This window comes from Gymnoscopelus braueri (assembly GCF_963280865.1).
Source record: "Gymnoscopelus braueri genome assembly, chromosome: 19".
In the NCBI taxonomy this organism is placed as follows: domain Eukaryota; kingdom Metazoa; phylum Chordata; class Actinopteri; order Myctophiformes; family Myctophidae; genus Gymnoscopelus; species Gymnoscopelus braueri.
Genome location: NC_137621.1, coordinates 29421794 through 29435420, shown reverse-complemented (window position 1 = coordinate 29435420; position 13627 = coordinate 29421794). Strand labels below are relative to the sequence as shown.

Here is a 13627-nt window from a genome sequence, read left to right as displayed (position 1 = left end):
AGTAACTAAAGTTATCAAATAATTGTAGTGGAGTAAAAGTACAACATTTGCCTCCGAGATGTGGAGTGGAGTAGAAGTAAAAGTATTGACAATTGGAAATACTCCACTGAAGTAAAAAACACCGCAAAATTGTACTTAAGTACAATACTTGAGTAAATGTACTTAGTTACTTTACACCACTGACCAGTGATAAGTGTGTCACATCGCCAGCTCACCTTGTCATTTCTTTCACAGAGGAACTTGAGTCTCTGGGCTCTCTTGTGCATGAAGACTCCGTCCAGGTGGCCAGTCTCCACAGAGCGGATCTCAATGGCTTTCTCCCCCCACCCCATGATCTGGTTCGAATGGATGTATGCTGGAAAAGAGACATGGGTCAGTGAAAACTCATTTCTATAATCGGAAGCTAATTTATGTTTATTATTTTTGAGCGGTGCAACCGCTCCTATAAGAGGGTTTAGGACCCATCCGTGGTGAAAGTTTTTCTTTCCGTCGTGAAAATTTGTCTTTCGCTGTGACGCCATGCTGTGGAAAACACGCCCATAGGCTAAGCTCTGCAGGACGTGCCGTGATTGGCTAGCGAGACACATGATGAAATTAACTTCAAACTTCGCAGACGCGCGCGCTGTGATTGGCTAGCGAGACGCATGATGAAATTAATAATAATGTAAAAAAAATTTAATGTAAGCACGTCACTTCGCAGGACGTGCTGTGATTGGCTACCGAGATGCATGATGAAATTAATAACTCATAAATAGCACCGCTCACTTCACACTGGGTGTGATTGTTTCTGTTCTTATTCGCTATTTTACTGTATGATTATATACAAGAGTTATTATCACTATGCAACTGTTTTTGAATGAATATGAGATCATTTTGTCACATCAGTATGGTAGAGTATGTTAATACAATATAACTTATACAATTGGGGTGGTTGTATTTTGGCTCCCTGCTCTTCTATTGAGACATTTAGATCGTGTCAAAGGTCACGTCTCACCAAGACACAGGAGCTCACACAAATTTTGACCCGATGGTCAAGATTCAATTTATTCCCTGGGCAAGCAGGCAGGCTTTGTCATTAGCTCAATGGTAAAAAATGTCAGCACTTGCGCTGGAAACCGGGTTCAAATCCAGGGTAGAAGAGGAAGTGCAGCATTAAGAATAAGAACCATTTATTTGAATCTAATTTTCATAAAATTCTTGACACCATTTCTGGTGTGAAGCTTAGAAGACTTTTCTAGGACCAGTTGAAAATTGCAGATAGGTGCCCTTTGACCCATTAAGACCTGGAACGCATCTGTGTCATTTTAGATTTCTTTGGCTATTTTTGAAAAATCTTGAAAAAAAAAAAAGTTAGATTTTTTTCCCAAAAACTGTTTAGATTTAGATGTTTTTTTAAAGAATCGCCTCAGGTCTTAATGGGTTAATGGCGGTTTAGAAAGGGGGTAAGGAGTCACACTTTTTTTGATGGCTGTTGGTAGGGCATTCCACATTTTGGCGGCATAACAGTAGAACAAATGTAACCCCATGTTTGTGCCGAATCTGGGTTGAACGAGATCAGTGGAGCTCCCTCTGGTGTTGTGACCTGTGTGTGTGTCTCTCACGTTATTGAAGTAGTTTGACAGGTACATGGGCACTGATCCCTTGAGTCAAGTGTCTTGAAGAACCAGGCCCACCCTGCTAAATGACTGTAATGTAGCATAATGAGCAGGGGTTAGGTGAGTCCTGGCTGTGAGGTTTAAGTAGTAACCTGATCAGTTTGTTTTGAGGTGTCTGAAGTTTTGCTTTTAATGCATTTGTGGTGCTAGAGTACCATGAGGTGCATGCATAGTCAAAATGACATTGGATTGAGTGCTCCAGCTAGTGTCCGCAGTGCATTCCTACCAGTGGTGGAAAAAGTACTCAAATTCTTAAGTAAAAGTACCAATACTGCACTATAGAAATACTCTGTTACAAGTATGAGTCCAGAATAAAAGTACAAAAGTATTGGCATCAAAATGTACTTAAAGTACCAAAAGTAAAAGTACTAAAATATTTGAAAATAGCCGATCTACAAGCTCACAACGCGTCGCGATGCGACGCGTTGTGAGCTTGTAGATCGGCTATTTTCAAATAGCCTATGTATGAAATAGGGCTAAAGTGGTTAATGTATGTTTCATAACATCATAATTGATATCTGCAAAGTAACTAAAGTTTTCAAATCATTGTAGTGGAGTAAAAGTACAATATTTGCCTCTGAGATATAGTGGAGTAGAAGTAAAAGTATTGGGAAATTGGAAATACTCAAGTAAAGTACAAATACCTCAAAATTGTACTTAAGTACAGTACTTAAGTAAATGTACTTAGTTACTTTACACCACTGATTCCTACTGACCAACGTGGATATGAGTCAGGTGCTTCCACGAGGGAGATCGTTTTCCAAGGGGGCGGGATCAAAACAACGGCTCTGGACGCAATTGGTTAGACCTACAACCAACTACCAATTACAGTCTCCCATATTTGAATAACTGGGCCCTGATTGGTCACCCCAGACTTCGGGAGCAGGAAATGGATTCACAGCGGAGCGGTGCCAGACCCAAATCGCAGAGGGCAATTTTTTTTTTTGCACTGGCAGATTCGTCTGGTCCCAGCCTAGAGGACACCCTCCCCTTGATTATTTTTGTTGCCATTCTTTCACTGGAAAGATTGTTCTCTAAAATACAACCCAGGTAGGTAATTTCTTCTTTTCTTGTGATAACATTTGACCGTAAATTCTTTGGCCTTACTTATTTTTTTACACCCAAAAAGAACGGAATCAGTTTGTTTTGCCCAGTTACGCAGATCGTAATCAAACGCAGAAAACCAATCTCATAGTCTATACAAACTAAATCCAAGCCAAGTCTAATAACAGATTTAGCTTTTTCTACTTTTCTAAAGTACTTCCTCTGTAAGTCAATCTATGGATAAGACTTAAGAGCGTCTGTGAAATAAGTGCATGTAAGTAAGTACCACTGGCTGCCAGAGGATGGCAGTAAAGCACAACAATTATTGCGTCTATTCGCTCCCAAAGAGGAGGTTTTCAATGTCAGACTACTGAGACTTGTCCTTAGACCAGGTCAACGCCATGCTACAATCTTTTTGTTCTGGGTGAAGTTACTCAAAACGCTAGCATGGTTATATTTGAAAAGTCTACCATCATCAATATCATCTGGCTGTGAATGGTTAACCCATTAAGACCTGGAACGCATATGTATCACTTTTTGATTTGAGCTAAAAAAGCATTATTTTACACTTTGGCTATTCAAAAAATAGCAGATCTACAAGCTCATAGCGCGGCACCGAGTGCCGCGCTATGAGCTTGTCTCTTTTTTTGAAAAAAACGTGAAAACGAGATTTTTTTTTTAACTCAAATCTTTGATTCTGGGGGTCCCTGGAACAACATATTTTGAGATGGGGGTCGGCGGCCAAATACTGTACATATCATTCTGGGGGTCCTTGACATGAAAAAGTTGAGAACCACTGATATAGAGACATACATTTCTTTTTCACAATACTGTTGGGATTTAGAAAACATTTGTAGAATCGGCTTCAGGTCTTAATGGGTTAAAATGGGAAGCAGACATGAAAAAGATACCGCATTAGTCAATGCTTTCTTTACCTCTGACCTTTTAGCAAGAACAATGATACACCAACTGACTGAAAATGGTGTTTAGTTCTAAAATGCTGCTCACATGAGTAAGCAATGGCAGGGAAAATACAGTTTCTTTCCACATCATGTCTATCCTCCTCCTCAATTTAGTTTTATAACTTGTTGATAATCAAAAAATATTATATATTACATTCTCTCCCCCTCTACTGGTCTGGAAGACTTTTGACACACACACACACACACACACACACACACACACACACACACACACACACACACACACACACACACACACACACACACACACACACACACACACACACACACACACACACACACACACACACACACACACACACACACACACACACACAAAAATGTAAAACTGTTTTGGTGGGTTGCTTTTCTCTTGTTGTTGTATTCACTGTAATTGGAAATCAATGTGCCCTCCTTGTGCTAAATCCATTAGGGCCCATGAAACCTCGACAAAAATCGTTGTCGAAACACGGGAAACAAAGGATTTATGTTTGACGGATCAAACTTTTCATATGAAAACAAGGCTGCTTAGAATCCCGCCCATCGTGTCAAAATGCCCTTGAGCCAGAAGCTGAACGCTGGAGATGCATAAAACGTGAACACGAGTGCACAGATCGTACGAAAACAAGCAACCAGGTGTATGAAAACAAGCCCAAAAGAAGCGACTAGTTTTACCACTTGAGCATATATAGAGCGTGCCAACGTGTCGTCACCACGGGAGACGGGGGGGGGGGGGGGGGGGGGGGGGGGGGGGGGTGGCATTGGGCGTGGCATTGGGCAATGTTAAGTCAACCTTGTTTTTACCCCTCAAAGATGTCCACCGATACCAAAAGACACTTGTTGACGCCCCCTTCAGGATTTTTGGCACGCTCTATACATCTACAAGCTCACAACATGTGGCGATGCGATGGATTGTGAGCTTGCAGATAGTCAATTTTCAACTTCATGGCATCTTGGACTACTTTTGAAATATTTTAACAACAGAAATAGGGGGGGCGGGCTCCCTGTCCCAAAATATTTGCAGATGGGGGTCCGTGGACAAATACATATTAATTTGGGGGTCCTTGGCACGAAAAAGTTTGAGAACCACTGGTTTAAAAAACATTAGGAAGGAGGAGTTTCCGGTGGCGTTACACGTGATGGCAGCTTAGTAACAGAGCTCCGGTATCAGCCTATAATTCCCCTTAATTCAAGAAGTTTTATACATTCAGAGTTACACAAACCAAAAGAATAATGAGCGGGGAAAAGACTCATGTGAAAAAAGGAGGACACGAGTTGAGAAATACCGCTCCTGAGACAGTGAACGAGGACTGAGCAAACACTGGGAAAACAACAGCAACACAAAATGGCAGCGACGGTGGTGAGGACCGGAGCCCCGGCCTGGTCACAGTGGCTTCGCTTCAAAAAGTAGTGAGTGAAGTCATGACTGCAGGACTGGCTACACTCCAAGCCGAATTTAAAAAGGATCTCTCTGAATTTCGCACATGCTTCCTCAACGATATTAAAAAACAAATGGAGGAATTTAAACCGAAATAAACTTGAAGATACAGGACTCGACGGACCGATTGGACAAAGCAGTGAGGAGTGTGGGGGAAATGGAGGAACGTTTCGCCGACACGGACAAGTGGGATATTGGAGTCAAGGACACCCTTATTCAATTGCTTGCTGATCAACAAGCTTTAGAAGACAAATTGTCGTATATGGAGGGACATTCCAGACGCCAAAACGTGAGGGTCTATTGCATTCCGGAGGGGGCGGAGGGTGACTCTGCGACCACGTTCATTGAAAACCTGATAAAGACGGAATTGGGGGATATGGACTTGGGTCAGAACCAGGACTTTGGAATAGAGCGTTGTCACAGGGCCGGACCAAAGCCACCCGCGACCGCACCGCCACGTTCCATGGTGATCCGGTTCCTTAAATTCACGGTGAAAGAGAAAATCCTCCACACTGCCTGGAAGAAGAAGCCCTGTGTCCAGGGTAAACGGGTGTTCTTTGACCACGACTACGCGGAAGCTGTGCAAAAAAAGAGACAGGAATACGCTCCAGTTAAAAAAGCCCTACTGCTGAAGAAAATACGCTTCCAAACCCCGATGGCCAGAATGCGAGCTGAGTTGGACACTGGTACCATGTTATACAACAGCGCAACACATGCCGCAGGGGACCTACGCAACAAGGGATTCGAAGTAGATACCATCACCATCGCCAAAAAGAAGAAAGGCATGACAGAGGCAGTGTTGGCTCGGCTTCTCCCATGGGAGGCAGCGGGACCTCGACGCGGCGGAGACGAGCAGCAGCAGATTCAACAGCGGGCCCAGGAGAGGCTGAGTGAATACCGCAGGAGATATATAGAGCCTGGAGAACCTGGTGGCGGCTCCCCGGGAGGAGGCTCCCCGGGAGGAGGCTCGCCGAGACGCGGCGGAAGCACCGTCGTCTCCCCGACCGCACGCTCCGCGGTGGCCGGACGGAGCCCGCCGCCGCCGGGTGGACACGGGGTCCACGAGCAACAGGAACCTACGACGACGCCAGATAAAGTGTGAGCGACCTATTCTCGATCTCATGGAGCTCGGTGGGTGATATAGTTAATCATATAAATGACAGTATCCTCTGAATACGTTTAAAAATCATTGAAAAAGGCTGATACCTTATACTGTGAAAGCCACAAGTTTCTTTTCTCTTCTCTTCTTACCGAGGGGCCCCACCTTGTGGCTAGCCCCCCTCATTTACCGAAGGCTTTATGACGCCTTCGTCTGTGTTAGGAAATTCCTTGTATTATAGTTATTTATTTTTTAATGTTTTGCTATATTTTTGTTTCTGTTTTTTTTTGTGAGGTCTGGGATGTTACAGGTACAGTGTATATTTTTTTAAATGTGGGATGTTGTTGTGATACTGAGACTTATGGTATTTTCTCCCTTTTTTTCAATATTTGGGATACGTTACGCACACAGGGTTTGAAACGAAAACCGTATGCACTTTCAACATTATAATCTACTATCTTTAAATGTAAATGGGTTAAACAGCCCAATTAAGAGGAGTAAAATGATAGCAAAAATAAAAAAGGAAAAGGTTAATATTGCCTTTTGGCAGGAAACACACCTATCTGATGCAGAACACGAAAAATAAAATAAAATTGGCTTTAAGAATACCTTCTTCTCCTCATACAAAAATGGTAAAAAGAGAGGGGTTGCTATATTGATCTCTAACTCAATCCGATTTGAATGATATGTTCTACTAAAGGGGAAAATAGACCAAAAAGAGGTCACATTGTTTAATGTTTATGCCCCCCCTGGCAGCACTATGTCCTTCTTCAGGAAAATATTTAATCTAATTGCATCAGAGTCATATGGTAGTCAGTGCAAGGCACTCTGTACACACTAGACTGGATTACATATTTATATATAATGGAGACCTGCACAGGATAAGGGAGTGTAAAGTAGGCCAGAGGGATCTTTCTGATCACTCAGGAGTATATTTGACCTTTCATTTGGATGGTAGAAGGAGAAAAACACTTTGGAGAATGAATACCAGCCTTTTGAACGACACAGCATTTAGAGAAACAATAGAGTCAGACTTAACTATATATTTACAGGACAATGATAGAGGGGATGTAAATCCGGGTATTTTATGGGATTGTGCAAAAGCGGTTCTTCGTGGGAAGATTATTGCCCAAACAGCCAGGATAAAAAAAGATCAAAGCCCAAAAAATTTCAAACCTACAGGAAAAACTGAGGGAGCTGGAACAAACACATGTTAAAAACAAGGAGCCCCCATAGAGGTATAATATAACTAGAGGGCGGATTGCCCCGCCCCCAGCTATCATTTCAATGAATGTGCTCAGTGGCGTTTTGAAGCACCCGGAAACCTGACGGAAGTAGAATTATTGGTTCGATTTTGACCACCCGTAGAGTTATGAGCATGCGCACTAGTGTCCTTTTTGCGTTCTACGGCAGCCCGTGTGTCAAGGATTGAACGCGAGATATTTATTAAATACACTCGAGATGCATATTTATATGTAAATGCATATGTATGTATGTATAATATGTTTACATGTTTATATGTATAAATATAAATATCTCTCAGTATGTTTTGCGCGTGCATGTATTTCTCCCCGCCTGCAGTTCCAGCTTTGGCCACTGGGGTTTCTCAGCTCAACTCTGGGGGCTTGGGAGCCCCCCATAGTCCACCAAATCAGAAATGTTAAACAGGAAATAGACAAAATACTAAAATTATACTCCCAACCCGATCGGGCAGATAAACATACAATTGTTATTTTTTTGGAATCATTAGACCTCCCCACAATTGGCACAGAAATGAACAAAAAGCGAATTTCCCCAATAACACAAGAAGAAATAGATAATGCTATCTCTGGCCGGAATTCTAATAAATCACCTGGGACAGATGGTTTTCCTAGTGAATGGTACAAATCTATGAGGGTGCAATTACTCCCTCTGCTGGAGAAGTGCTTCAACTACTTGTTAAAAGATAGCATCCTACCACCGTCTTGGAATGAAGCATTCATCTCTGTGATTCACAAAGAAGGGAAGGATAGGATGGAGTGTGGGAATTATAGACCCATAAGTGTTTTAAACACGGATTATAAGTTGTATGCCTCCATCTTAACAAAAAGAATGGAAAGTATAATGCCGTGGTTGATTGACGAGGACCAAACTGGATTCATAAGAAATAGACAGACTCAGGATAATATACGAAGGGCCCTACATGTTATTGAACGGATTAATTATGAAAAAACTAGTGCTATTGTTCTCAGCCTTGATGCAAAGGCCGCCTTTGATTCCGTAGGTTGGGAATTCCTCTATTTGGTAATGCATAGATTTGGTTTCTGTGAAGGTTTTATACAACGTATCCAAACACTCTACTCTTCTCCCACTGCAAGAATTAAAATAAATGGTAGCCTATCTGACTCTATAGCCCTGAAACGGGGGTCCAGGCAGGGCTGTCCGAGTAGCCCCTCCCTCTTCAATTTTTTCATAGAACCCCTAGCTCAAGCAATAAGACAAGAGACTCGATTGAAGGGCATTTCCATAGGGGGAGAGGAATATACATCGGCCTTTATGCGGACGATGTATTGGTCACAATCATGGACCCAGGTTCTGGGCTTCCTGTACTGATGGAAATGTTGGAAACATATGGGTTTTACTCAGGGTATGTGCTCAACGTAAATAAAACTCAGGTCTTGACACTAAATTATACCCCTACACAAGAATGCATCACAAAATACAACTTTAATTGGTATTCACCCCATATCAAATATTTGGGTGTAAACCTGCCCAAGGACCTGTCACAACTGTTTGATGTCAACTATGGGGGTGGAACTAGAAAAATGTATGATGATCTCAGTAGATGGAGCATGCTTCCTCTTGACCTAGGAGGTAGAATAAGAGCAGTCAAAATGGTAATCTTACCCAGATTGCTGTACCTTTCCTTGTCACTACCAGTAGAAATACCCTTGAAACAATTCAGAGAATGGAATAAACATATTTCACGTTTCATCTGGGACAAGAAAAGGCCACGGGTGAAATTTTCTACCTTACAGCTACCCCGGGCGAGAGGAGGCATGTCCCTCCCTTCCTTAAGGGATTATTATTTGTCAGCACAGCTGAGACCCCTTGTATATTGGTGTAACCCGTCCTATATTGCTAAATGGAAAAACATAGAGCTATCCTTAATGGATAAACCAATACAGTCATTACTAGGTTGCACTGAGGGAGAGAAAGGAATGTTTCAGACAGTGAGCCAATGGGTACATTTTTCATTTAAAATATGGTTAGAAATGGTTAAACGTTTCCAACTCCAGAAGGAGGCTAAGCTATTAAGCTGGCCAGCATACGATCCTGCCTTCGTACCAGCATTACTGGACGGCAGATATAGACAATGGGTTCGTCTTGGTGTCACCTCCATATGTACAATGATTAAAAAAGGGGATATTGACAGTTTTGAAAACTTGAGTCAGACATATGGGCTGGCTAGGCAGGACTTTTTCAGATATCTGCAGTTAAGGGATTTTTTCGGGAAAGAAATAAAAAGGTCCAATCCGGGGATCACACCAACTATAATAACTGTATTTGTTGATGCTTATAACTCAGGGAGTAATAGAGGTCTTATAAGTAAACTATACAATGGAATTGTGTCATTGAATAAGGACTCTACGATATATGTGAAACAACGATGGGAAAAAGAACTTGACATTGACATAAGTGATGAAGTGTGGTCGGATTCATGGGAAACACGATCAACGACTACTAACTCCCTGACCTGGAGAGACTTTTGCTGGAAAAACCAAATCCGCTTCTTTATCACTCCCAAACAGAAGTCTAAACAAACTGGGAACCAGCTGGACTGCTGGAGGGAATGTGGAGATACTATGGTTGACCATGCACATGTCTTTTGGTCTTGTCCTGCAATTCAACCTTTCTGGAAGGAGATAGCAACACTTATCTCAAAGATTCTGGGTTTCAGTATAAATACTACTTTTGAATCTTTGTATCTTGGACAAGCCCCGGATGGACTGAGTCAGAATGAGTCTTATTTGTTTAAGATCCTACTTGCAGCAAGCAAAAAAGCTATTACAAGGAACTGGTTGCAGAAAAACTGCCCTACTATGGGACTATTTGTCAGTATTGTGAGACAATTGCATCTCTTAGAGCAGATGACCTACTCTTTGAGGCTCCAAAAGGAGTTGGGGGGAAAAAAGATGGGGGAAATGGCTGGACTATTTAGATAGCGTGCCAGATCTCTGATGATGGCTGGTTGTCCTCCCTATGGTATATTGTACTCTGTATTTGATCTTAAATCCTGTCAACATGTTATTACTGGTACCAAATGTCCCATGACCTCTTTTTATTTGTTCTAGTTATTTGTTTATATGTTTTTATTTTATTTTTACTGCTATTTGTTCTGTTGCTTTTTTTGTACTATTTGATTTTATGTACTGTCTGATAGAAATTCTGAAAATAAAGAGTTTAAAAAAAAAAAAAAAACATTAGGAAGCAAGCCCAAAAAAGCAACTACACTTTAGAAACAAGCCCAAAAAAATGCAACCACCAATATTTACAAGAGACTTTAAACAAAACAAAAAAAGCCCGAAGTCGCTTATAATAGGCAGACTTGGCAACACAGCTCAGGTGCCGTACCGACAGAGGTGGGCATCTCTCCCCATTGGAGCACCACGTCCTTGGTGATTCGTCCGTATGTGTTGACGTAGACACCCTCGTCCTCGTAGCACAGCAGCATCTCCATACCATCAGTTTTAGGGAGCACAACAATGGCATGGGGGGTCACCTGGCTCTGGATCTACAGTCACACACACACACACACACACACACACACCCACACACACACACACACACACACACACGTGTTAGAACCTTGAATGCACCCAATGAAATTAAGTTTTTAAAAATAATTTCATTTTAACATTTTAACACTACAAAGGGTCAATGTGGTTTAGGGAAAATGAGGGATTAAAAATACTTTGCACTACGGGGCCCGGCTAATCACTGATTACCTGCTAATTGGATTGGCCTGGACCTCTCAAAAACTGCACAAGCACATTTGTGAACATGGCCAAACGTCAGGTCTATAAGCAGAACAGGCTGTATGTGCACATGGTAAAATCTCCACTGTTCTTTGTTTAATATTAAATGAACATGGAGGATTTGACTATGCAGCTAAAGGCTGATAATCACATTGTTTAAGAAGCCTGGTTCCATATAAAAGGTCAAACAGGCAAATATCAAGGAAACCACTTTCCTTTGACACACACACACACACACACACACACACACACACACACACACACACACACACACACACACACACACACACACACACACACACACACACACACACACACACACACACACACACACACACACACACACACACACACACACACACACACACACACACACACACACACACACACACACACACACGTATTAGCTTGAATCGGTGTGCTAATCCCCATGTCTATCCTGGAGACCCACTACGTTAAGCAGCATCCCAGACAGTCATGGGGTTGCAACTCAAAGACAGACTTAACACGTTGGACAGGGGATTAAAACAGTACTGTGGCTGACGAACAAGGATGCGGAAAATTCATCTTAGCCTTGGGAGATTTCACTTTGACTGGAACTCAGCAGAATGGAATTAACTTGTTTTTAGTAGCAGTAGTAGGTACTGCAGTTCAGGGGCTCCTGATTAGCCACAGCCCTCTTATTTACACTATATAATTTGTTTTTATAATTTGTTTTCTTTCCTCCTTTTCATTTTCTTCTTTCCAATTGGCCCCCCCTGGCGCCCAATGGCCGCCTTCACATTGAAATCCCACTGCTATAGGCATATGAACACTGTATGCAGGTTCATTATTGTGTCTCAGAAAACAATGTCCCAATTTCAGAACAAGCACTTCAACCTATGTAGCCGCTGGATGGAATATTTTGCTGATTCTTGTTACCGAATGGGGGAATGGAAACAAGTGCATGTGAAGGTAGTTGTCTAGAGTGTCTGAGGCCCTCTATTGACCTTCAACACAGAATGACTGTCAAAGTGCACCTCGGCCACTTTGCTAGCCACTGTGCGTGTCAGCGCCGTCACGTAGCAACACCACTTGGGAGGACAGGACAAGATGGCATCGTTTAAAGAGGGGGGGCATGTGCCCTTTTGGAATGACGACAAATTGACTGTTGTGAATGTTTTGAGTGTGTTGCCACTGCAGTCTCAGAACCCAACGCAGAGGCATTGAGTGACCACTTTTGAACATTCAAGTGGCAATTTCGTCAAGTGTTGAGTGAGCGCTTGTTGAGTGTTTGGTTTGAGATCTTGCCGATTTGACATTTTCTTAAACAGGACTAGTTTTTTTTTTGTCTGAGAGTATATTGCCAGCTTATCATGAGAGCTAGCACTTGTCTCGCAGCATTCAAGGTGTTTTCCATTCATTCAAAAGCGTTTCCGATGCTTTGCTGGCACATCAAAACATCGTTCATGTCTTGTGAAGTCTCTGGCGAGTAAGATGAATTAATTCCGCTAAACAGATCTTTGGGTTACGTTATCCACACGTCTGTACTGTAACGAATTGTATCTTACACAGGACACCTCTAAGTCTAGCTCTACTGTGGTTCCATCTATGTTTTTTTGTGTTTTTTTTTATAAAAGCATCTATTGATCTAGCCTAAAGGATTAGCGGGGGGGGGGGGCGGATGGCAGGATGTCACCTTCATCTGTCGGGCAGATTGGAAGACGGAAGAAGGAGTGAGAGAGAGAGAGAGAAACAGAAACAGGGGGCACACGGTAAAACAATCATCACATGGTGAAGAGCATTCATGGTGTCGTTGCTGTCGGGTGGAAACCTTGTACAGTAAGTCCAAAACCGTTCCTTTTTTTAATTATTATTATTATAAAAACGACTGTGTGCTTGTATATCTGCACAACATAAAAAGCTGGAATATGGAGATTTTCTGCCCGACAGAAACGATATATAGATAGAAAAATCATAATGACTACAGTACAAAAATGAATTCACTATTCACTATGGTTAATAAAATGTAAAACAAATAATAATTGGCATGCAGCATAACAAGAAGGGCATCAAGGCAACGCACGTGGGGGAACCGTTTGACTCGATACTGACCTCAGCAAAGGCTGAGATTGGCAAAGGGGACGGAAATCAATGTAGCCAGTACTGTAGCACAGTGGCAGCAAATGAAGTGTTCAGTTTCAAAATGAGATATCCACTACTTGAGAGCAGCATCTACTCTCAGTGAAATGATTGATGGCCTAATATGAAAATAAAATATCATACGTCTTAAATAAATAGCAGGTAATCCAAGTCATTGGCTGAGCAACTGAACACGTTTATAGAGGGGATCAGCTATGTTTTGATCCCCTCTATAACGCTGAACTATTATTTTATCTTTCGAAACTGGGCATACTGCAATGCCATAAAAG

At 42.1% G+C, this 13627-nt stretch overlaps 1 protein-coding gene across 3 annotated transcripts in view; it reads right to left on the bottom strand.

Moving 5' to 3' along the window:
* Positions 1–13627, bottom strand: part of LOC308075195 (traf2 and NCK-interacting protein kinase-like) — a 126624-nt gene that overhangs the window by 5611 nt on the left and 107386 nt on the right. For all 3 annotated transcript variants that reach the window (XM_080414877.1, XM_080414875.1, XM_080414876.1), the window contains 2 exons: positions 10813–10972; positions 216–355 (listed from right to left, as the gene is read on the bottom strand). In XM_080414877.1, coding sequence (XP_080271003.1) covers positions 216–355; positions 10813–10972 — 300 coding nt within the window. The remainder of the gene's footprint in view (positions 1–215; positions 356–10812; positions 10973–13627) is intronic.